We start from the raw sequence: 25,335 nt of genomic DNA, 5'->3' as shown, positions 1-25,335 counted from the left end.
GGGAAGAGTTCAGAAAGGGCGCGCTGAAGAGAGAGAAAGAGAGAGAGAGAGCGAGTGTGGTAGAGTCGGGAGCCGTGAGTGTGTTGTGTGCGTGAGTCACCAGGAGTGGGCGGTAGGACGGAGACGAAGGCCCCTCACCCACACTGCAGTGAGCTGTACTGTAAGTGGTCCGAGATGTGAGAGACCCATTAGCAGTTGCTCAGAATCAACAACAGTCAACTGCTAGGACAATGACGTGAGGTGAATTATATGTTGAAAGGATTGTGCAAAAAGCTCAGGGTCAAAAACGGTCGATGCCCTTAGGGTTAGGGCTTTTTCAAACCTCTTAACCCTAAGTTGAACTTTGCCACATAACTCAGAAATCATAGAAATAACCATAGAAATCACTCACAACAACCTGACAACACTCAAACAACCACTCGGAACCCCATAAAATGACCCAGAATCTCTTAGCAAAACACCAAAAACCAGTCAGAACACCCTAAAAATAAATCAGAACAACCTAACAACACTCAAACAACCACTCGGAACAGCCTACAATAAGCCAGAACATCCTAGCAAAACACCAAAAACCAGTCAGAACTCCCTAGAAATCAATCAGAACAACCTAATAACACTCAAACAACCACTCGAAACACTGTAAAATGGCCCAGAATATCCTAGCAAAACACCAAAAACCAGTCAGAACACCCTAGAAATAAATCAGAACAACCTAACAACACTCAAACAACCACTCGGAACACTGTAAAATGACCCAGAACATCCTAGCAAAACACCAAAAATAAATCAGAACAACCTAACAACTCTCAAAAAAACACTCGGAACACCGTAAAATGGCCCAGAACGTGTTAGCAGCAAACAAAAACACCTTGGAAATTACTCAGTATAACCTAACAACACACAAACAAACAGCCTCTAAGAGAACCCTAAAGACCACCCAGACCATTATAGCAGCATAATAAAAACAACACAGAAAACCCTAGGAATCACCCGCAACACATTAAAAACACTCAGAACACTGGCAGCACACTCAAAACTATCACTCTGAACACCCCAGCAACACAAATAACTATTTAGAACACCTTAAAAACCACCCAGAACACCATCGAAATACATCAAAGAACACTCAGAACACATTTGCAATACAATATAAACCACTTATAACACCCTAGAAACCTAGCAACACAATAGAAATAACTCCGAACACCCTAGCAACACACTAAAGAACACTCAGAACACCCAACACCCAACACCCAAATCAACCACTTAGAGCACCCTAGCAATACACCAAAGACCATTCTGACCACCTTAGCAACACACAATAAGCCATTTAGAATACCCTAGCAACAACCTGAGAACCACTCAGAACACCTCCGCAACCATAATTGAAATGTCTAGGCAGCCACTTGCATTTTCTTCAGATTCGTGACTAGATTTTTACACTTTCAGAAGTAGTAACAATAACTGTAGTAACTCTGGTGTTTTGGCAGAAACTACAGTTACCGTTACCATGGCAATTCTTTTTTCTTTTTTCTTTTTTACATGAGCAGCAAGTGTAGTGGTGTAAAGCCAACAGAGGACATCTGGCATATCTCTCTCTCTCTCTCTCTCTCTCTCTCTCTCTCACTCACTCACTCACTCACTCACTCACTCACTCACTCACTCACTCACTCACTCACTCACACACACATTTTATTACACCATTTATAGACAAGCTTTGCCAATGCCATTCTAAACAATCCCTATCTTTCCCGTGGTGCTTGTTTGTAGGGTAAGGACTTGTTAACCCAGAAGATCCCGGTGTGGCAACAGGCCTGTGCAGACCCCAACAAGCTGCCCGACAGGGCCATGTTGCTCGCCCAGCAGATGAGCTCTGGATCAAGCACCCTCATCTCCAGCCCTCTGCACACCTCCAAGGGCAACCTGGTCATCTCAGATCCCATTCCTGGAGCTCAACCGCTGCCCGTGCCCCCCGAACTAGCTGCCTTCATGGGCCATCAGGGGGTTAGTAAAGAATATTTGCCATCTGTTTCACAACATAAAGGATTGATTGTTGGTCAGAATACACAAAATAGCATTTCAAGCCTCGCGTATCCTGATGTGAAAAGTAAATGTTCATTTGCATACTGCAGCATTAGCTAAGCGTAGGATGATTCAACCTCTTTAAAACTCATGTCTGCAGGCTGTGCTTTAGTCGAGTGGCCCCTCGCTAGAGCAGAACGCTCACACAATGTTAATTGTGCCTCTACACCCATAATGCACTAACGCTCTATTTGTGCTGCTGCTTGAATGATACTCGTATATCAGAGCTTGTTTAGAAGTCTGTGGCCTTGTCTGCTGGTTTAAAACCCAGCCTTTTGTGTGTGCATCTGGAAGCGGCCGACCGATATTGATATTTTTTTGATGGTCGATGCCGATATCACACTATTTAACTGACTACACATAATTTTATGCAGTCTACAAATGCACACGGTATACTTGTTCCTATACTATTTACTATCTTTGTTTAACAGTTCTGTCTTATAATGTAATGTAATAATGCAGAGATCTTCAACCCTGCTCCTGGAGACCCAGACTGTGTTTGAAATCGCCCCCTCATACCCTCATTAACTATTCCCTACATTACTCCACTAATGTAGTCCATTTAAAAGGAGTGAATGAAAACGAGTGAGTGAATTCACTGGAAGGGCTGCCGCTTTTGCATAGTTTGTGCTTGCTGTTTAATAATCATTTGAAATTTAGCAAACTGGCAGCTCCAGTAGTAAGATGAAAAGATTGGAAACTAGCATACAACTAGCATGGAAACTGGCATGGAAACTAGCATGGAAACTAGCATGTATAACTAGCATGGAAACTAGCATGTATAATGTTTAATTAAAAAATGTAAACAAGTAAAAATGAATTTATACCTGTATGATCCGCTGTAGCCACATTAGAAATGAATGGATGGATGATTCAGCTGCAGGCGCCCTCTTCTGGTCAGACACGGGAATTAATTCGCTACTCTCACAGTGCATTATGGGTATTCTCTATCCATTGAGCGTACACCGGTTGTACACTCGTTATTTGCGGTGCATTGTGGGATTGAATGAGTGCACTGGATAATATCCACTATGGTTTCAGACACCACTATAAATGGCTGTCCCCCCAAATAGTGCACTATTTAAGGGTATGGTGTGTCCCCAGTGCCCCCACAACCCCAGTGTCCTATAAAGTTAAATTCTAACCTGCTTCAGCACACCTGAAGAGCTTAATTAGTTTCAGGCGTGTTTGATTAGGGTTGTTAAACTCGAGCAGGGTTGAAGACCTCTGTAATAATGTATTGGACTGTTAAACAGAGACGGTAAACTAATAATAAGACGCGCTGGCATTCACAGCGCTGTCAAAATAAAAGACTTTATTTTGATAGTTCACTTTAGACACTCTACTAACTATAAGTAACTTTGCAACTACATGTCAACTAACTCTCATTAGCGTATTAGTAGACTGTTAGGTGTTAGGGTTCGGGTTAGTTGAATAAGTTACTTATAGTCAGTAGAATGTCTGTTGGGGGACCATCAAAATAAAGTGTTTGCAGATATTAAGCAGACAGTTTACTAATACTCCAATGACAGTTAGTTGACATGTAGTTGCAAAGTTACTTATAGTTAGTAGAATGTCTAAAGTGGACTATCGAAATAAAGTGTTACCAAAACCTTATTGGCCTAAGCAATAATGAAAAAGGCTAAATATCGGCATAGGAGATATTTTGGTCGACCATTAGTGTCTGGCATCGCTTACTTGGTGATCTTGATGCTTGCAGCGGCTAATGGGTCCTGATGGCATGTCTCTGGTGAACGGGACGACGGGCGTCCATGGAGACGACTACTGGAACGAGGGAGGGGTCTCTCAGGGAAGACCGCCCTCCCCACCGAATCAGTCTCAACCGCAGAGCCAGCCCCAGAGACAGGTCAGCGACGTCTACTCCAACACTCTGCCCGTCCGCAGGCCTCAGCCCGCTAAAAACAAGACCACTGTGGGTAAGTGAAACCAACCCTTCCACACTACCTTTTTGGGCAAATAAAGTCCTTTTGATTTTGAGAAAAGCTCCATAAAAGAAGTTATGGAAGGAATTATTATTAATAGTTGGTTCGCTCTGTAGGAGAGACACGAACTCTGCCTAGGTCAAGTTCTATGGCGGCTGGACTGGAGAAGAACGGACGCGCTCGCGTACAGGCCATTTTCTCCCACGCTGCTGGTGACAACAGCACTCTGCTCAGCTTCACTGAAGGCGACATCATCACCCTGCTGGTGCCAGAGGCTCGGGACGGCTGGCACTATGGGGAGAATGAGAAAAACAAGATGTAAGCGCTCAATTAGCAACATTATATTAGCAACATAGCTGAATAGAAACATGAAAAGTCTTAAATGAAGCTCACATCCCATGAAGCACTGCAGATGACGTTGGGACCGTCGCTAGGGTTTCTGGCCCCAAAAGAGATCTCAACAATATCTCAAAGTGCCCAGACATTAGACATGTTTCTCTACATTCTCTCACTCCTTGTATATTTGCATTTATTTAAATATTTAGCAGTAAACAATGACTTTTAAGAGATAAAATGCTAATAGTTAGTGATACATTTGATTACTAGAGTCTTTTTCTCAGGAGAATAATCTGAGAATAATCTCCATTTACTCTCCGTTTAATCTCTTTTGTCTTTGTTTAGGAGATAATTTTTCTAAGTAAGTTGAGATGTTAAAGATATCTCACTAATGCTTTTTCTTTACATTTTGTTTGATCCACTGTCATGGACGTAAAGTTTCTAAAGAAAAGCTCTTTTCTCTCAGGCGTGGCTGGTTTCCTTTTTCCTACACTCGAGTGCTGCCTGAGAGTGACGGCGAGAAGTTAAAAGTCAAGTAAGTTTCTCTCTTTACATTTGGCATTAACATACTGTACGTTTTCGGTGATCGGATCATGATGAGATGGCACTTGACCACATTAAAAGCCAGGTGTAAATGCAGCACAGATATCACGTCATAATCTGTTCACTGAAAACGCATTTGGAAGTCGTCTGGGATGGATTTTTACCACATTTAATGAAGGTGAAAAGGAAAATCTTTTCATTATCAGTTATGTAAGGAATACGAGGTTACACCGAAAATAATCTCATACAGTATGTCATACTAACTGACTGAGCAGTGGGATGCAGGTTTGGGCTTTTCTTTTTCTTCTCTGGCGATTTGAAACACAGATATTGTTCTCTTGCGCTTTGATTAAATCGCCTGATTTAATCAACAATATCTGATTATTAATCAAATGATTTCACTGGAATATGGTTGGAATCTCGTTTGGCTCGTTTAAATCGCTTTAAAACCTTTTCTTCCTGTTTCTTCACTTCTAATCACTATTAACATCCTTTACTGAGGAGTTTATAAAGAAAGGAAACACTTTAAATGACTGAAACTTTTTTTCACATTTTAAATAACTAAAATATCTAAATGATTTACGAAAACTCGCACCTCAAAAGTTTGTTGTCGGTTATTACATTTTTAATGTTTCTGAAAGAAGTCTTTTGCTCGCCAAGGCTGCATTTATTTTGTATCTTAAATCAGTAAAAACTGTAATATTGTGAAATATTAAAATTTAAAAGTACTGTTTTCTATTTGTGTATATTGTAAAGTGTATTTTATTCCTGTGAAGACAAAGCTGAATTTTCAGCATCCTTTACTCCAGTCTTCAGTGTCACATTATCCATCAGAAATCATTGCTGCTTAAGAAAACATTACATTATTAATTTTGCTTCATATTTTTTTTGTGGAAACCTTGATTCATTTATTTAGTATTGTTTTGAATTTCTTTAACAGCGTTTGTTTGAAGTATATTTTTTATATTATAAACAACTCAATCAGTTTAATGATAATATATAATATTTTTTATATAATTATTTTTAACTAATAATAATAATAATAATAATAATAAAAAAAAAATATATATATATATATATATATATATTATAATTTTTTTTTTTTTTTTTTTTTTTTTTTTACAAATCCCCAACTTTTGAGCATTAGTGTGTGCAACTGGCGATTATAAGCTACTGGAGATGCATTTGAATAAATGTGTAAATGCAATCCATTAAAAAACTCTCTGGAGACGAAACACACACACACACACACACACACATGTTAATGGCAGGTGTAAAGATGACTGATTGACTGACCTTCATCCTGTAGTCTTCACCATGGGAAGAGCAGCAGCACAGGAAACCTGCTGGAGCGAGAGGACATGTCTTTGCCCATGCCTGACTATGGTCTGACTGCCCGACTGTTGGCACAGAGCCTAACACAGACTCGACCACGTCCCTACAGCATGGCAGGCTTCGCACAGGTACACACACACACACACACACACACATATGTATTAGACAGGAATCTCTCACTGAAGTCTCCTTTCTTGGAAATTTCTCTGTAATTCTCTTTAAACTCTGCTCAAAGTGTAATCTTTATGTCAGCTCTTCTTTAATCTGTTCTGTAAAGCTTACTAATGGTGTGGGTCTCTCTTAACGTGCATGATTTTCATATTAAAAAGATAGTTCATCAAAAAATTTAATTCCTGTCATCATTTACTCATGTCGTTTCAAACACAAGACTTTCTCTCTTCTGCGGAACACAAAAGCTGGTTGGAAGAGCTTTACTTTTCTGTACACCGAAAGCATTTTCATTAGGGGCAAAAAATGCGATGGAAGTAAATCATATGATTTGTGCACATTAGTACAAATCTGTCATATCTTATTCACGTTTATGCAGGTTCAGATTTGGCACGTCACATCTGGTTCGACAAGTTTGACACTGAATTTTTCAACATAGAGGCACGTTTTGCCACTGAGCCTATCTAGATTTTTCCCCGAAAACGTACCTGTACATACAATTCACTGCAATTCACAGCTGAAATAAACGCTAGTTGCTGTAAAACACGAATAACTTTTATTTCTTGTCACACAAATTTTTATTATGGGGCAGATTATCGCTTAATAACACTTACTTTACTCACATGTTTGGCTTTTCGGATGTAGTAAACTTGCTCTGTAGCTCAGCATTGCATTTTGGATGCGAAGCGCGAGTCCTGTAAAACACGTTTCATACAATTCATACAATGGCTAATTTTGTAGAAATGTCGCAACTGGTACGTTTCTCCAATAAGCTTGGTTTGGGTTTGTTAAATTACATTTGAGACCAAAAGCAAAGCAGAAGGTGTTCAGTGAATAACAAAACGCAAAATTATTGTATGGCTTCAGAAGACTTTTATGGTGCTCTTTGTCTATTTTTGAGCTTGACAATCCCTGGTCACATTCTGCTTTCATTGTAGGAAATACAACTGAAACATTATGAAAAATGCATGTATCCTTCCGTCTGGAGTGAAATGAGAGCGAGTAAATGATGACAGGATTAGTATTTTTGTGTGAACTGCCCCTTTAATGCACTGTGTGGATGCACGCTTGGATATTTTCCTTCTAAGCTGGAAATAAGCTTCTAAGCCGCACTGAAATGTTGTTTTTACGAATTCCAGCCAGCGCTAGAGGATTATGACAGTCAGTTTGCCCCAAGGTAAGATCGGCTCTTAATGGACAGAAATGACAACACTTAATAAAGAGTCTTGTGAATTGATCCCAAAAATGTACTTTACTGCTAATTATACCTTTGTTAGTGAATAGTAGTTAATATCTGTAAATTATCCCTTTCTTAGCTCTTGCTTGCTTATGCTAAATGTGCAATGTAGTGCTGATATTTGTTGGGAGACCAACCCTGTATTATCTGAGAAATGTAAATGGTTTGACAAGAGAAGGTTGTGTGTCTGTTATCGTGAGTGGAGTGAACGAGCTGTTGGATTGTGAAATGCATCGTTGTTGACCTCATTGTAAACTCACTGTGTGTGTGATCCATTAAGGTCAGGATCAGAGCTGCTCACAGTATGTGTGCCTTGAAGTCATGGTTTATAGGAGCCTCTAGTTGAGTTGACAATTAAAAACAGACTTCTATTGACTCTATTGACTGCAGATAATAGTTACATATCATCCCGCAGTTTATAAAAGCAAACCAAAACTGTACAATAATGCACTTACAATTGAAACAAGTTCATTCAGAAGGGTTTAAAAGTAGAAATGTGAAGCTTGTATTTTCAAGCAGTATGGTTTCAAGTAGAGTTGTCAAAAGTACAGAATTCGATACCAAGTCGGTACTGAAAATTAAAGGGGCTATATGTAGTTTTCAGCGGCCTCTAGCGGTGATGTTTCAGATTGCAACCAATACGTTTACAAGCGAGTGCTCGTGAAAAAAAAAAAAATAAAGCACAAAATCAAAATATATTTTACATGCTTTGTAGTAATGTTAGCTTACCTGTGCAATAGGATACCCAAAACAAAGCGGAGGTTTCTCCATGATTCAAAAGCTCTGCCGATGTTGATCCGTGTTTTCGTCCGAAGTTTATCGGATTCATGTTTGGCCTGACGAGCTTTAGCAGATTTTTTGTTTTTTATCAATATGTGGAGTTTGTGTTGGAGTCTGTGTTGTGCTGGGAGCAGGTCATTTCTTAGTGTTACCAGACATGTCATAAGTTGCATAAGTCATAAGTCCATGTCATAAGTTGCAGTGTCGTCGCTGTTGAGCGCAAAGTCAGTAGACGAGGCGAGAGGCTCGGGAGCGCGCATGCAGGTGACGTCACTGGATTTCGTGGTAAATCCGACCCGGAGCCTTCTCATAGAAATAGGAATACTTGCTTTCAGAGGTATTAGCAAAACCCACCAAGTGGATCATTTTAATGTGAGATTACAACCCCTTTACACACAGGCAATAAAAAAAGGATTCATTTCAGTAGAAAAACTACATATAGCACCTTTAAAAATGTGACGATACCAGCATTTCCCTCTAGCATTTTGAGCGCTGTTGAACGGATTCTTAAACACCTCTAATTGGCCGTTGTGTTGACGCGCTCAACATATATGTCTCTGATTGTCTACAATGATCAACGCTTCAAAAACATGTTGTCTTTGACACTCTTGGGTTGATTTGTAAAAAAGGACTACACGCCTGCGCACATGTCTATTAAAACGCACATACCTCTGGACTGAACATGTGATGCGCATGTGCGCGACGTCGGTGTTTGCGCAGAGGTTGTGTAGGATTGCGCAGAGATAACTGATAATCGTTTGCACCTTGGAACCTATTTCCGGGAGTGCGTTCTCGAGCCAACAGGCACTGTTTAGTGCGGATGGGCGGCCGGAGCGCGTTGAGGGATTTCTGTTAGAACGGTGTCGTGTTAGCGGCCCCTAAGTTAAGAAACTAATGATCTTCGCAACGGAAGTGAATCAATCAATCAAAACTAACTTTAGCTGGACAATAACTTTATCCTAGAGCTGCTGTAAAGCCAAAACAATCTCTGTTACTGAAATGTCCTATTATTACTGTAAAGCTGCTTTGAAACAATTCATATTGTTAAAAGCGCTATATAAATGAAGGTGACTTGACTTGACTCTTCATCGAGCGCTTACATAGATACACACGATAGCGTTTGAAAGCGGCGTCTATCAGTGGATGCTATATTAGGGACATTAGATGCCTGCTTTCAAACGCTTCCGTGTGTACCTATGAAAGTGCTTGTGAAGAGCGTCAAATGTCATTGTTGTTCATTGTAGCCAATCACAGACATACATGTTGAGCGCTTCAACACAATGGCCAATCAGAGACACATACATGTTGAGCGCTTCAACACAATGGCCAATCAGAGGTGTTTAAGAATCCGTTCAACAGCGCTCAAAATGCTAGAGGGAAATGCTGGTAACGTCACTTTTTTTAAATTTCAGTACGAACTTGGTACTGAAGTCGGTACTTTTTGACAACTCTAGTTTTAAGTGGATAAGCTTCTGGCTATACATTATCAATATTACTCCTGTTGGCATATTTGTCTATATAACAGCCCTTTCAGGTAGCAGAAGTTACTAGGTTTACTAGTTTTTTGTTGCTGTTGTTGTAACATGTAAGATGGGGCCTGGTCATTAAAAAACAAACAACACTACAGTATCTTAAACTGGATCCTAAAATAAACAGGGAGCCAATAAAGAGAGTCTAGGATTGGTGTACTATGGTCATATTTGTTTGCCCGAGGTCAACAGTCCTTACAGCAGCATTCTGGACCATCTGAAGTCGAGAAAGTGAAGACTGAGGAAGATCAAAATAAAGGGAGTTACAATAGCCTAATATAAGAGTGAATAACTAAGTTTTGTAGCCTTCCTTTGAAAAGGTTTTCCAGCGCAATGCCCTGCCTCATAAATGTAACATGTAAGTGCATTACTGTAAACACGATTTGACTACCAAGTCAAAAGATTGTCAATTGTATTTAAGCCGAATATTTTTTTTGGCAACAGAAAGATTTCTTTGAGATGAAACTTGACCTGACCTTTTACCAATTTAATCTCTTTGTCAAATGTCCCATGGCACATTTCATAACTGAAGTTGGGTGTGTAGTTTGATGTTAGACATGTTAAGGTTGAGGAATAAGCCCCCTACAGCCTTCACTCCCACCCATTTGTGGCTGTCTTGTCTTTTCTTCATTTCTCTCTGAATGTGTCCGACCTGGCAAGCTTCCTTCTCTCTTTGTTCCACAGTTCCGATGGCAAATTGATTTCGACAGTGTGAACACAGACAGACTATCAGACACAGATCCGGATAGCACAGGGGCCACGCCCCTACTTCCCTTAGCCCCTCCCCCTCTTAAGCTCTGCCTCCACACACTCCTCCTCCAATGGAAGGGGCCAGTCTCATCCCTCCTTTCTGTCCTCTCTTCCTCCCTGCGTCTTGCCGGGGCGATAGTGGTGGTCGCGTGTGGTGGGTCGGGGGGGAACTCTGAGAAGAACGACCGGAACGCAGTCCAACTGCTCGTCTCGCTGCTTTACGGACTCTGATTCGCCTGTAGTGACGCCGCTATGACATCGCTGTGGACTCCAAAGAGACTGCTTACCACTTCCCGTCTTTCATGCATGTGCACAAGTTTTGCTATGTGGTTGTTTTCTAAAATGACATCCTCATGTAAAAAGTGCCAAAAGCCAATTAAGTCTTTTGGAGCAGCTCTCCTCATTGCGAAGCTCTTGCTGAGTGTTTTTTCTAAGCAGATGTGATGGGAGCCTCATGCATAATGAGGAATGTTTTTGTTTTTTTTCTTCTTCTTCTTTGTGGTTTAGTTGTGCAGAGTGTACTCTCTCTGTGTGTGTTTTTGAAGAGCATTTGCGTTTTGTGAATCCCTCATGTATTACCTGGTGCTCCTCTGGTCCAGAGACTGTGTCGCTTTGTGCCGCAACAAACAGCAGCTTAGATTTTCCTCCGATTCACTGACGAAATTGGAATGATTGGAAGGAAAATCGAAATTTTTCCCTCATTAAACAAGTGCCAAATGAGAGTGGACCTACGAAACTAGAGTGAAGGTCGCATGAGCTTCAAAATACTCGGGTGGGACTGTGCCGATCGCCCGGACCGGCACGCGTCCGCTCACCCTACATGCATGAAAGAAAAGTGCTCTGAGCAGAAACCTTTACCCCCCAAAAAATACCCCATTATCCTGCCTCAGACACCTTAAAGTATGGGATCAGAATAGTAGTATAATGAATATTTTGACAGTATGATTCACAAATGTGTGACCTAATTCACAAAATACAATGCATGCGTGTTCACCAATTAGATGCTTACGAATTGATGGATTAGTGTAGGGATGTTTTTCAGCCTTTTTTTGAAAGGTTTGCCAAAATGACCAAAATGAACTGTTTTTGGTAAAATGGTAATCGCAATGGTTTATTTTTAATTTATCCTTTTTTTTACATCCGCTTCAGCCAATCAAATGAGAGTTATATTTCAGTACATTGGACAATGCTGATGAAGTCACGTGAAAGGGCCTTTGTGAACTTTTATTTTATGAATATCAATTGGGTTACGCATTTATGTATCACATTTTGATGAATATATACATTTTAGGCTATTCTGAGCCCATATTGAAGTGCCAACAGCCCATGTCTTTAAAACATTCCCGTTGTAGTATGTTTCCGTGCAGTTTTAGGATGCTGACTGACAGATCCTCTGGAGCTGTGGTGTAGTCCTCGCTGTGTTGATGTTCTTTTGTTTCTTTTCTTTCTTTCTTTTTTTCTTGGAAAATATACAAACTAGGAAAAATGCACAAGAAATCAGTGTAACAATCACAATATGCATGCTGAGGAGGAAAATAGTGAACATTGACCTTGAATGTATGGTGACTTTTTACGAAAAGAATAAATAAATATCTATATATTAATAAAACATTTGTTCGAATGAGCTTTTGATGATTTTTAATTTGTCATCCTGAATTTACAATTTTCTGCATTGAACAAAAAAGCAGAAAATACCTTTTATTGTGATATTTATTTATATTTTTATGGTGTTATTTATTCATATATTATTTTTTTTTAAATACATAAATATAAAAAAGTGACAATCTATGGCATGAACAATTTCAAACCATTAATGGCTAATCTTGCACCCTGAATTTAGTATTCAATTTCTTGGCTTTGCACCCACATACCGACAAGACAAGGTCGTCCACAAATAAAATCCAGATGAGGTTATGTTGCCGTCCTTTGAGACCGACTGTGATCCAACATTTCACGAACCTGAAGAGCACACTGTTCTAATCTAGCGTAACGTTTGTGTGTTTGTGCATCATGATGTTGTGTCTGTATGAATATGTGACCTGTCCGTGTATTTCTGTGGCTGTGCTTGCCTGCTCGCCTTTTTTTTCTTCTACCTTATCTTCTAAAATCTGATCTATTTGAGATGTATGTGTCAGTTTTCTAAGCATGCCTTTTAGTTCAAGAACCGAAGGGATTTGATATTTAAATGTGCTCTTCAAGAGTTCTTTGTTTTTTCCATACACATCTCTTTACTAATCGGACCTCCTATGCAGACTGCTTTCATTTTGCACTATATTTTGAACCCATGTCATTTCTAGAGGTGCGTTACGCACTCATCTTCGAACATAAGATTGTGACGTCATCCATGACCAGTCTAAACGCTCAGTAACCTGCAGTACGGCCATCGTACGCAACACTAACAGTCATGTGAATGCGGTGGAAATGTAGCCATGCATAGCCTCGGTCTGAGCTGAGATCTCAGGTACAAACCCCTGGACTCTCTTTACCTTCCAGTTTTGGTCCTGAATTGTCCCGGTTCTGAGTGTTGCAGGACCTCCGTAAGTCACCTGCCTCCATCGCTGCTAAGCCAAACCAATCATGTCCTTTCTTTTATTCTTTTGTTTTTTGGTTTGGTTTTCGACTCCCATTCGCTGTTCGGCTTAAACAGGCAGTAGGGCTTCACAACTGTTTCGTCTCATGCCGCCACCTGCCTCTCTGGTTGGTCCTTGGCTTTTTTTTGTGTGTGTGTGTGTGTGAGCTGTAGTTCGTACCAGCCAGAGAGGTCATAGGTTGCCAGGAAATGGTGTTGGCGCTGGAGGTAACCCTGAATCTAACTCTTGCATGCCTCTATCAGAAGTAACTATGTCTTGTTCCATTTGCATGCCTGCTCCAAACACCCTTCAGATGCCTGTTCATAAGTATATGTCAAATGAATCACCGTATGCCTTTCAGCAGTCCTTTTTCTTCTGTTTCCCAAATCAAAGTGCTGTAGACTTTAAGATGTTTTGGTGTCGTAGAGTTCAGTGGGTCACTAGCACGGGCCGTGTTGCAGGCGTACTGACCGTGTTTGTTCTCCACCCCCTCTCTATCTAGTGACCGTTCCCTGGAGGTCTACTTCAGGCCAAGCATCATGGACGACCGATCCGCTCCTCTCTACTACTAGAGGGGCCGTGCAGCGGCCTGTGCGCTATACCGCCCTCTTCTGTTCTGTCTGTGTCATTGCAACAGCATGTGGAGGCAGAGCTCATGCATTTACCCACAGAGCACGGAGGAGAGAGAGCTTGTTGCGTCCTGAAAGGATTAGAGTAATGATCTTAACTCTGTAGCTACAGTACATAATTATCGGTATTTGTAACCACCAATTCACGTATTTCAAAAGCTTTTCTAAAGGGTTCTCTTCATGTTAACAAACTGAATGTGCTTCTTTTTTTTTTCTTTTTTTTTTATGCCTGACTGTTTAAATATGAGATCTTTTACTTGAATGAATGTGAAAATGTAAGAAAAAAAAAAAAGAGTGAGCAATTGGTAGATATTATTTCTATAAATGCAGTTCTATAGGGAAGCCTTTCTTTTTCTGTCAGTTCTAAACGTTTTTGTGGCACATGCCTCTAACACTCACTTCAGAAAGCTGATGAAGCCTCTTCTTGATATTAATATTAAACAGACCACCATGCTTTGCTAATGTTTTAGTGATGCCTCTGTGAATTCTCTGTCTATGCAGAGATCTGTACAGTGTATTAGATGCAATATATAGTGCAATTTCTCAACGCAAGCAGCCCCGACACAGGAACTGTGCCTTTTCCTGCTGTTTTGTGCTTAATGCGGTTCTGAATATCTGTAACTCCACTGGTGTAAGTAAAAGGGATTTGCTTTTATGTGATATTTTGTTGTTCCATTTGATTTTTGTACTATTATTTTCTTTTTCTTTTTTTGTTTATTAGAAATTTCAATGACTGTTATAGATTTAAGGGGGTTCATTTGTGTTCACCTGTTGCTTTTGCTTTTTCACATTCTGAGCAATACTGCTTATTAAATATCAAAAAATAGACTCGCTGCATAATAGTGAAAATATTAAATTGCAGGTTCTGTAAATATATCTTTTGGTTCGTTTCTGATGAGGGACTAAAAAGAACTAGACCAGTCACAAAAGCCATTGTGTATATACAAACATTTGATTTGTTACAGGAAAAATATGAAATCGGGTAGATTATATACTGATATGAATTGCATGTTTTATAATAGGGCGTCTACTCTGGATTGTTTGAGGAAGGTGGGAACGTTGTGCGATTCTTCGATGGAGAGATTTTGTCTGATCAGCTTTAAAAACCCATTTTATAATGTTTTTGTTTTGGCTTTTCTGTTTATTCCTATTTATGGAGAACTGCTAATGTATGTGCACATTCTTGTCTTTTCTGAAATAAAAAAGCAAATGTAAACTGATCTCTACCACACTTTCAGATAATAATGACGGAGATAAACAATTTCTTTTCTTTGACCGAAGCTCAAGCTGCTCTTTGGATCAAACTCAAATCATGCTGGAAAACATGACCATCACTTGTGGAGTTCAAGCGATGCTGTCGTTAAAGCAAAAGAGGGATGCACCAAAAAATAATTTTCATTTTACATGAAAAATGTATATATTCAATTAAAGTGGTCTCAGACCTTTTGAGCCCACTGTATTTGAATCGAGCTCATGCATATGAAGAATCTTTAATAACTCACAGGCACAAGGAGAAACTATAGTTTGGTTTATTTTTAGAATAGAACAGTAGGCATGAGTCGTGAGGACATACGGTTTGACAGCTATGAGGCAGTAACAACAGACTTCTCCCCTCAACGCTACATTCAACACTCAGTTCACTTTCATTTAACCTCTCTTTGGCAACCATAAACACCCAAATGAAGCACTGATGCTCTGGATGAGATAAAGTACCTACTGCCGCAAGGTTCAGCACAGTATAAAACTCTTAAAAGGCAAACAGCGAGAAAGCGAGGGTACATTGCAGTGATTGTGACTTACAGCATTGGCACAAATGTGTATGGGCTCCAGTGAATCAAGGCAGAGCATGACGGGTACAGCTGTACGTTACATTTAAACAGATATCATAACTTTTCTCTGTGTAACACCTCAGATCATATAGGGACAAAATATATTGAGAGAACTTGTAGAAACACATGAGGTCCACATGCCGTCTGGACCATCTGAATTGTTTTGTAGTATATTTTTGAACATCTATCTGTTATTGGATTTAACAAAAAGAACACTTCTGAGATGAGGCTTCATCACAGACGGAGGATCAGATCTGCAGGAGCTGCCATTATTGTTTGTAACAGATTTTGTTCGCAGACGAGATGGTCACTCTTCCTTTGACTTGGTTAAGTGTCTTTAAAGTATCACAGCTGAAGTGTACAACTGTGACTTCGATAACCCACTGGTTTTTTCGCTCAATCCTGAAATCAGTTCCTGTAGCTCTTGAATTCGAAGCAAATGTTATTCATGCCCAAGACTGATTGCTGTGACAGACTTCCTAAAGTTCTCATCCTGACAAGCACCAATAAACGAATCGTCATCAGGGTCATTCCTCTTATGCCGTGCATTTTCATTCTTGCCATACTGGATGAAAGATTAAACTCAAAACTAGTTAAACGGTTAGTTAACTCATGTCGTTCCCAACCCGTAAGACACTGTCAGAGATTGACACAGAAGAGAAGAAATTGTTGAATTAAGTCGTTAATTTTGTTTTTATTGCACACAAAAAGTATTCTTGCCGCTTCATAACATTAAGGTTGAACCACTGTAGTCAAATGTCTTTACTACCTTTCTGGGCCTTGAAAGTGGCAATTACGCTGCAGTCTATGGAGGGACAGAAAGCTCTTGGATTTCATCAAAAATATCTTCATCTGTGTTCTGATAATGAACTACGGTCTTACGGGTTTGGGACGATATGAGGGTGAGTAATTAATGACAAAATTTTTTTTTGTTTTTGGGTGATCTAACCCTTTAAAATTGAAAACGTAAAAAAAAAATTGTCATTCACTCATTACATTTTTTATTTTCATTTTTCTCACAATTGAATGTCTGAGCTACAGCTTAAAAAATGGTACAAGCCCCATAAATGTAGCCTATTTAATTCCTTGGAAGTCATACAATAGTTTTATGTGAAGAACAGAATTTACATCGTCTGATAATTATTACCATAACTGAAATCTTGCACTCATTTAAGCTTTCAAAAATTGCAGTCATGAGGCATTATGAAAAGTTTGATGCAAATGATGGGTCTTGTGATCGACTGTGATATGCCAAAGATTTCAACGGATCTTTTTGAAAGATTTAAATCAGACTGAACTCAGAATGTAGCACGAGATTTGTTTTAAAGGGTTTAAGTGCCTGATATTTCTGAAAGTCTGAAGACCCATTATAGAAGCAAACATATTTTTAAAATAGTTTTCAAATGGCTGGATAACAGGAATGACCCATATGCAAGCTGTCCTATATGCAAGCTACCTCTAGTTGAAGAAAATCGCTGCTTTATCACCTGCTCACCAGCAATACTGTCATTTTTAGAGCAAACAAGTACTGTAATGTATTAATGTAGTCTGTAAAATATTTTGGATATTGAAGTCAAGGGAACTAAAGATCTAACCAGAGAAGAACTAGCCTTTTAATAATTGAACTGCACTTTAATAAGACATTAATAAGATCTTGATTTAGATGTACTTGATTATAAGGAAAGAGATGTATAAAAGATGTCTTAGTTCAAATAATTAAAGTGCAGGTAGTTTTTGTATGAAAATTGTTCGGCATAAAAAAAAAAAGCAAAACAGCAGACAGTATGAACACTTTTAAGCATGATGGTTAATACAGTTAATACTTTTGTTCCTTACCCTTAACACCCCTGAGCTAAAGTGGTCAAATCTAGAACATATCACTTTTGAGCAGCTTGTGGTAGGGGGCTCAGTTTATATCGTTTTTCGGTGGTCTCATCCTGCACCCTATGTTAATGTGGCTCATTGGGTCAACCTGAAACATGTAAAGCACTATGACAGATATTTCATACTCTAAATCACTTATTGACATTATGGGGCATGACAAGAAAATGAGAGCAGCCTTGTATCTGTATTGTTTCCTACAAGTTATGTGTAAAAAAAAAAAAAGTTATGCTTTCAGCATGATACTGATACTGAATTGTGCAAATAAGTTATAATCTTCATACATCATGTTTTAATACATAGATAATAAATATGTTCTGTTATACAGATCTCTTTTCCTGTTCTTATAACTGTTATCCTCAACAGACTGTCACTCAACCATCGTCTGTCTAGGAACACTTGGAAGGGGCTGGCTAATCCACTACAATATGAGGCACTGTGTCCAAACAGCATATCAGGTTGACAGGACCCTTTCATCCAGCACGTTTAAAACAACAAAAAGATAGTGATACATGAGAACCCACAGTCTGATCAGACCAAATCAAACCATACAGGTTCTAAACACCTCTTCAATTAAGTGTGTTAATGACCCCTTTACTCCTGGGCTCCATTATCACTGTTACCTGTGTGACGAAAGGAGAGAGCTAGTTAACTTCCAGTGTCAACCATGAATAAAGCAAAAATTCTAAACTCAAATGTATCTAGCTCAGCCCTTAAATTCCTAAATTATATCAAGAATGTGTTTATGTGAAGAAGTGCAGAGCTAAACTGACCTCCCATGGAGTCTGTGTCAGAGTCAGACACGTGCGTAATGGAGAAACGAGAGACACTAAATCGGGAAAACGGTGGTACTGGTTTTTCATCTGGAGACTTGACGGGAGAGTTGGGTGGAGTAGTGATTTCTTCAGAGCCAGGTTCTGATGTTGAAGGGCTTGGCATCAATGGAAAATCATCTTGCCACTCACATTCACCACCTTTTTAGGGTGAGAGGCTTGTGAAATTTTACTGAATGAGAGGTAATACCAATGCAAAAATCTAATCAATGTAGAAGAATTGTTATTGAACACCCACTTTCTTCTGGGAAATTCCTTCCTAGTGAATCCTCAGGGGCAGTGACCCTATCATGGGGTTGTGGTTGCTCCACCTCTGAAGCTTGGCCATTAGGTTCTGCCTCCACAGGAAAACTGTAGTCTCCAAGCTCACCCGTGGGGCTCTCCTACATCAATACACAGCAAGACACAAACTTTGAGTCAGATTAGCATTGCACAAATAAGTATTTTTCTGAACAGAAAACATAGTAACGTGCTACGTAATGCTCTACCTCAAAACTACAAGAAATAATTCTACGAACCTGGTCAAACAGAAACACAGTGACGTCATCAAAGAATGACACTGCTTTTTTCTTGCTCTCCAGTTCATCGCAGAAGGACTGTGTAAGTATGGAGGGCATTTTGAGGAGGCTGCGTAGATGCCGTGCACTGCTACGGTCGCTCACAATGACAGGCACCACGGGGAATTCCTCATCACTCTCATCACTCTGCTCCTGTATGTTGTAGCTACGAAGTTCTTCATCAGACTCATCACTATCCTCAGAATCCTCCTCATCTACCTCCTCTCCATTTCCCAGTGGAGCTGAGACATCAAGGTCTTCTGGCAAGGCTGGAAGAATGTTCTCCAAGGAATCATCACGCTTTGATCTTGAAAAAGCTAGACCTTTGCCACCTTTTTCCACTGAATCCTCCTCTTCCTTTTCCTCATTGTTTCCTTCCCTTGGAAGTTCTGTATTGTCCACTTTGTTACAGTCCTCTTGGTCTTCTGCTTGGATTATCTCCCCACTGAAATCTACTATGATACAATCTGCACCTAGTGACTCTGCTGAGGAAAAATCTCTGGTGTCTCCGTTAGACGGCTCCACCACACCCGAGGCCTCCTGTGTCGAGGAGGAACCTTCCGACACTGTGGAAGAATAGCATTCAGAGTTTGGTTCCTCTCCAGAATGATCAGATTCCAGCCCAATGCCATCATCTGGAGTTGACTCCTTGGTCAAGCATCCCCCCATCTCTGGAGGAAAGGGAGAAAGCATGGAAATCATTGGAACCAATGTAGGTGATGAACACAGATTTGGATTTGTCTTAAGACACAATTGTTTAGCATGAAGGGCTGAATTGTTGTCCTTTAGCACAGAGATGTTATTTCCCCTCTCACTCTCCATGCAATGTCCTTCTTTCCCAACTGTCTTTTCTGCTTCAAGTCTAAAGACATCATCCTCGTCTTGGCGATTGAAAAAGTTGCTTCCACCTACACTGGGGCTCTTGTCATTCTCCATGTCATAGTCAGAAAAATAAGCGGAGTCTCTGTACTGATTCCTCTCACCAAGGCTGATCAGTGGTAGATGACTGCTGGGTGGATGCAGGAGCATTACATCGACATCATCATCTAGGTCCATCTGGAGCACCATGTCACACTCATCTGATTCTACACTGGTGCTAAGTGCTGGATTCCCTTCAAGGTCTTTCAAGATAAACTCTGGGGATTCATTGTTCTCTGTGTCATAGCCACTGTCTAGGGATTTCGGCTGAATGGGTGTGTGATAACTATCAGGACTGAAGGCCTCACATGGACTGCTGCTAGAGGCAAGATTTATCGTGTCCTCACAGTGTCTGGACCCAGTCTCCCTCTGTAACGGTCTATGTGTCAATTCAATATTGCCCACCTCTGCATAGTCCAAGGGATAATCTGTAAGAACTCCAGAAGGGATGTCAGTGCAGTCATAACTGCAGTCATTAATTTCCACCAGACTGATACTGGAGTTGTTGGGTACCATCCTGCTGTCTGTCAAAAGGTTACACTCTGATACACCCTTAGACAGATCCTTGGGGCATGACACCATTTTTACACACACTCCAGCAGAACCATCTGTCCCAAGTTTAATTTTTTGTGCAGGGGATATCCTTGTCTCGAGTAATATGTTGTCTTTAGTCGCTACAATATCCGTTGGAAGAGTTGATAGATTCATTCTGCTGTAATCTCCTACAAGTAATTCTGATGTATTGTTTTTAATATGTTTATGAGCAATGTTCTTCTGCCGTGTATGAATATGCTGACTTTCTGTGACAGAATGACATTTGGAAAATGATTCAACATCCTGAGTACCTTCGGGGCATAAATGTAGGTACTCACCACCCTCTGAGTCAGTGTGAGGGTTGCTAGTGGTGGGTGTACTATCTGTGGCTTCCATATATGAGTGGACTTTGAGAGAATCGATGTAATTATATGTACAACTGTTGCTTGTTTCCAATTCTCTTGATTTAAAATTCCCGACATGAGAAGAGGGTGTTGGATGACGTAAATCGAGATATGCATCTTGAAAGCCCACAGCTTGCGTACGATCGCTTAAACTGTTGTTGTTTGCTGAGTGGTTGGAGTTCCAGTTGGTCAACATGTTCTGAGAAAACAGATCATCATCATCATCTTCTGGACTGGCACTGCCCATGCCCAAAAGAAGGCCATCACCGGCATCAATATCAATACTCATGTAGTGGGGTCTGGGAACATTCTTTTGAACAGGGCCCATCATGTCATAATAGGCCTCATTGGCCGTACTTCTTTCTGCGGTTCTCTGGTTAGATTCAAGGTATGGATCACAATATGCCAAGCTGGGACTACTAACAGAGACTGAAATGCCAAGTGGGCTTTCCTGTACTGCCTCAAGTCTATGGCAGAGACTTCCCGACCCTCTCTGCTGATTAGAGTCTGAACCATACTCTTTTATCAAATGAACATCTGGCCCTGCTTGAGGTGACTGTTCACACTGTAAATTGTGCCTGTCATTAGAAGAAAAATGGGTTTCTGACTGGTCAGTCTCTACCGAGTTTGGAACTCTTCTTTGGAGTGGCTCCATGTTTAGGCTACTATCTGAATCATAATCATTACTGATGGATTCTTTAGCTGCTGACCAGTAGGTGTTTGGTAGAGACCCAATTGGGCTCCTCCTGTCCGTTGAAGACAAGCTGCTGTTGCTGTCTTCAACTCTTGGGCTATAATCAAGATTGGTGTCTTCTAAGTTGATGTTGCACTCAACTGGTTCCTCAATGCGGATGTAGTACTCACTACTTACTGAGGGGCTGTGTGCACTCAGCACTGGAACCACCCCTGGATGGTCTGACTCATAGTAGGATGGAGAGACCCCGAGAGGGAGGCTCTCGCCCTTACAGCTACCTGTGGAGTTGCTATGAGGGTAATAAACATCCTGGTAATGGGGATTATTCTTTCCCAATGGTCCACTAGCTGAAGAGGAGCAGTAGGGCTGCTCAGCTTGTGCCTGCTCCCATTTATACTCAAAGTTGAGCCCATGGCTGGTCTCAGTTACTGTCAATATGTCGTCCCCATTCTCAGACTGGAAGCTGTCTGCCATAGAGAAGTGTTCAAGTAGAGGGAATGAAGAGGAAGTAGAAGAAGCTACTTCAGGTACAGGTGTCCTGTGAGAGCCGTTGGAGCCCAGACTTGGCCTGAGGGAGTTCCAGCGCTGCTCAAAGTCTTCCTCAGCCTCAGTGGCACCCTTAGCACACAGATAACTTAGCAGTAGATGGATTTCCTCCACGACAGGTCTCTGCTCAGGCTGCAGCCAACAGAACTGCATTACCTCATACCTGTTCACACATGTGACAGAAAAGCAAATACTTTAGACCCTGAACTAATATCTATCAGAAAAATAATTGATTGATTGTAAAGGATTAGAATAGATTGCCTGCAAAAACTATATTTAATTTTATATTTAAGTTCAAAAACCTTAAAAACACAGACATCAACATTTTGCTTCTTTTCTTGGCACCTAATGATTTATGAGTAGCACAGTTTTGATTATCTATTATCTTATTGTTTTATGGATACTTAAAAATGGATGATAGTACAGTATGGACAATAGCCAGAAAGCCATTAAGTGATGATTTGAAATATGGACAGTTTAGCGTAATAGTAGCCTTGCAGTCTTAAAGTATGGTCATTCATTGTTTAGTATCCCATAGGGGATGGAGTGGTATAGTTGTATGCATGACTGCTATTGATTAAATGGACAATGATTGGAGTGTTTGAGGGTAAAATGAATAACTGTGTGCTTCCAGGACTGGATAAATGTATGATTGACCACAGTGGATTTGAGCAGTATTGATTTGTTGGTCTTGCCAGAGAAAATGGCAACGACTGGCGGAAGTGGTTATTTTCCAACACTTGTGGTTGGAAAATATTCATTGCTTTAGATGTATTTAAAAGAAAAGTGATTTTTGTGGGTGTGTCTCTGGAGGGGAACATTGATTGGTTTGAATGCGGCGATGGGGGTCAGGGGAGTCATGGTTGGCAGACGCAAGGGGATGGGTGGTTCATAACAAGGACTTGTGACTTGAGACGACTCACCAGCGTTCACACAGAGGCACTTTCAGCAGGGGCTTTGGCAGTTTGAGCTGTTGTTCCTTTACAGCATATGTTAAAACCTGCCTATCAGAATAGTGCCTGTAAGGCTGGTTCCCCAGTTCAAACAACTCCCATATTGTCACACCTAGTGACCTGCAGGGTCAAAAAACAAACAGCTTTCTGTTAGTCAGAGTCTGTTAGACAGTAAGGAAATTAGTTTAAAGTAAATAATATTTTTTTAAATTCTGGATCTTAAATTTTACACACATATGTCAGTATGTCACAGGGCAGAGGTTTTCTACCTTTATTGGTCAACTACACCTTTTTTTATTCCAAACTTCTAGAGAACCCGCACAGAATTAAGAAATGTACTTCAGGATATCACAGGCTGCAAATTATGTGAGGAATTTTACCTGTTTGAGAGGGGCTGAGCTTGTTTGTAATACAGTCCAGTATTATCATTAAAAACATGCTTATGTAAGCAAAATATTACCACAAAATAAGTATCCAAATAAGAGCTAGTTCTGCATTCGCCATTTGCGGCATCCTGATTGTTATGCTGAGTTCACCTTTGCATCCAGGTTACATTTCAGTGAACATATCATGTAATCTCCTTTGACCTCAAGATTGAGAACCTCTGTCATAGTAGTGTTCTCTGAATCATTTCTCACCAGACATTGCTATTCTTGGTTTGGTCCACGACTAAGAGATTGCCGTGGACTTCATCAATAAGTTCTGGGGCAATCCAGCGTAGAGGAACCCATATTTGATCTGCTGTTACATAATAGTCATCCTAACAGGTGGGAAGAGTGCATTGATATTGAATATGAGGAAATACTGAGACAATGTCAAAATAATAGGATCAGCATGACTGCAATCCTTATAGCCTTCACAGACTCACCTTGTACTTACTGTGGCTGAGGCCATAGTCTCCAATTTTCACTGCCAGCTCGGAGGTCAACAGGCAGTTCCTAAGGGCCAGGTCACTGCAAAAAGGACAGAGTGGAGCAATGTTTGCATCATTTATAGTTCTTGTCATTAGCAGACTTTCATGACAGAGTAACAAAGGAAATATGCAGTGTCATCTCACATTTTCTTCATGGATAACTTACAAATAATTGATGGTGTTTGTTGAGTAAGGGGTTTTCCCCCAGCAACAAAATCACTGATGCTGGAGTCTGTGACATGTACTCAGGCAGCACCAGGATATTGTTGCCAGGAGACACCAGAGCTGGACGTCCAGTGAGCGGCAGGGTGAAAAATAACTAAAATAATTAATATGCGGGGAAAAGGCCAAAGGCTAGTGGATGCTGACCTGTGAATGTAATTGTGTTTGTGAAGGTACAGAAGACCAGAAGCAATCTCGCATGCCATCCGCTGAAGGATCAAAGGGTCAGGGGTCACTGAGTCTGTGGCCCGACAGCTTCGTAGGTATCCTTTAACATCACCCTGTATAAAGTAAACATAATTCGTATGAACAACACAGGGATGTGTGTTATCATACATATCATACAGCTACAGTGTGTTATCTTACTATCTTTAACTGTAATTCTGGTACCATTACTGTGTCAGTTTGTAACACTGCAAATGCACAATTTTTAATATGACCAGGAGAGGGAGCATTAAGCTGTTTAATAATCCCTATAGTAAGCTCCGTCCCCCTTGGATGCTTAGACCAGCTTTACAGAAACATCACTGCATGTTTTTCAGTAAAATGCTCATTAAGTGGTAAAAACGGAAAGATTATTATTCTTTTCTGTGTTGGAATGATGCAAAGCAATGCTGTTTTTCTTAAATTGTTGAATGATGCCGTAAAAAATATTAAAACTGCTAAGACTGTGAAATTGGTAACAAGACAAACACCCAGCATCGCCAAGTAAAAAGAAAAAGTCCTCATTTGATGGTGATCGGAACTGTTTCTAATGTTATGGTACAGTGAACTCTTTATTTACTATTACCTATAGTATAACTACATAGTATGGATCGATACATAAATTACATTTTAGGAAAGTTATAAAGATTACAGATGCAGCACGTTTAATACACAGCATTAGCTTATCAAGATTTACATAAAGATTTGGTAAATGGTACATACAATAATGCATGCATCCTCTCTACTCCCTGGGTTCCTTGTTTTACTATAATAAGTGACCAGACAGCAAAGTTTTACTTTATTTCTCTTGCATTATTTCCGGTGTGCATTTAAAAATTCAAAAATCCAAAATGTGAAATTTAAATCCAAACACACAGACTCTCCATAGACTTGTATGAGAAAAGAACAAAAGTCTGATTATATGGCAAGAGTTGCTAAGCTAAG

General features: G+C 40.2%; 2 protein-coding genes across 11 annotated transcripts in view; one reads left to right on the top strand and one right to left on the bottom strand.

Moving 5' to 3' along the window:
* baiap2a (BAR/IMD domain containing adaptor protein 2a) overlaps positions 1-15,122 on the top strand; it is a 98,807-nt gene extending 83,685 nt beyond the window's left edge. For 3 of the 8 annotated variants that reach the window (XM_082142773.1, XM_082142780.1, XM_082142779.1), the window contains 7 exons: positions 1,771-2,004; positions 3,803-4,019; positions 4,142-4,343; positions 4,828-4,896; positions 6,214-6,367; positions 7,547-7,584; positions 13,776-15,122. In XM_082142773.1, coding sequence (XP_081998899.1) covers positions 1,771-2,004; positions 3,803-4,019; positions 4,142-4,343; positions 4,828-4,896; positions 6,214-6,367; positions 7,547-7,584; positions 13,776-13,845 — 984 coding nt within the window. In that variant the 3' untranslated portion in view covers positions 13,846-15,122. Of the gene's footprint in view, positions 1-1,770; positions 2,005-3,802; positions 4,020-4,141; positions 4,344-4,827; positions 4,897-6,213; positions 6,368-7,546; positions 7,585-10,637; positions 12,457-13,196; positions 13,241-13,775 lie in introns of those variants that run through there. The other 5 variants (XM_082142775.1, XM_082142776.1, XM_082142774.1 and 2 more) reach the window with 5 other exon arrangements.
* Positions 15,123-15,415: 293 nt separating this feature from the next.
* The window catches only part of aatka (apoptosis-associated tyrosine kinase a), a 52,041-nt gene continuing 42,121 nt past the window's right edge, over positions 15,416-25,335 (bottom strand). For all 3 annotated transcript variants that reach the window (XM_082141212.1, XM_082141213.1, XM_082141214.1), the window contains 8 exons: positions 24,334-24,467; positions 23,920-24,004; positions 23,690-23,811; positions 23,022-23,171; positions 18,964-22,261; positions 18,684-18,828; positions 18,386-18,586; positions 15,416-18,235 (listed from right to left, as the gene is read on the bottom strand). In XM_082141212.1, coding sequence (XP_081997338.1) covers positions 18,207-18,235; positions 18,386-18,586; positions 18,684-18,828; positions 18,964-22,261; positions 23,022-23,171; positions 23,690-23,811; positions 23,920-24,004; positions 24,334-24,467 — 4,164 coding nt within the window. In that variant the 3' untranslated portion in view covers positions 15,416-18,206. The remainder of the gene's footprint in view (positions 18,236-18,385; positions 18,587-18,683; positions 18,829-18,963; positions 22,262-23,021; positions 23,172-23,689; positions 23,812-23,919; positions 24,005-24,333; positions 24,468-25,335) is intronic.

Source organism: Leuciscus leuciscus, assembly GCF_965113295.1.
Source record: "Leuciscus leuciscus genome assembly, chromosome: 1".
NCBI lineage: Eukaryota > Metazoa > Chordata > Actinopteri > Cypriniformes > Leuciscidae > Leuciscus > Leuciscus leuciscus.
The sequence above is the reverse complement of the archived record's forward strand: the minus strand, read 5'-3'. Positions and strand labels throughout refer to the sequence as shown.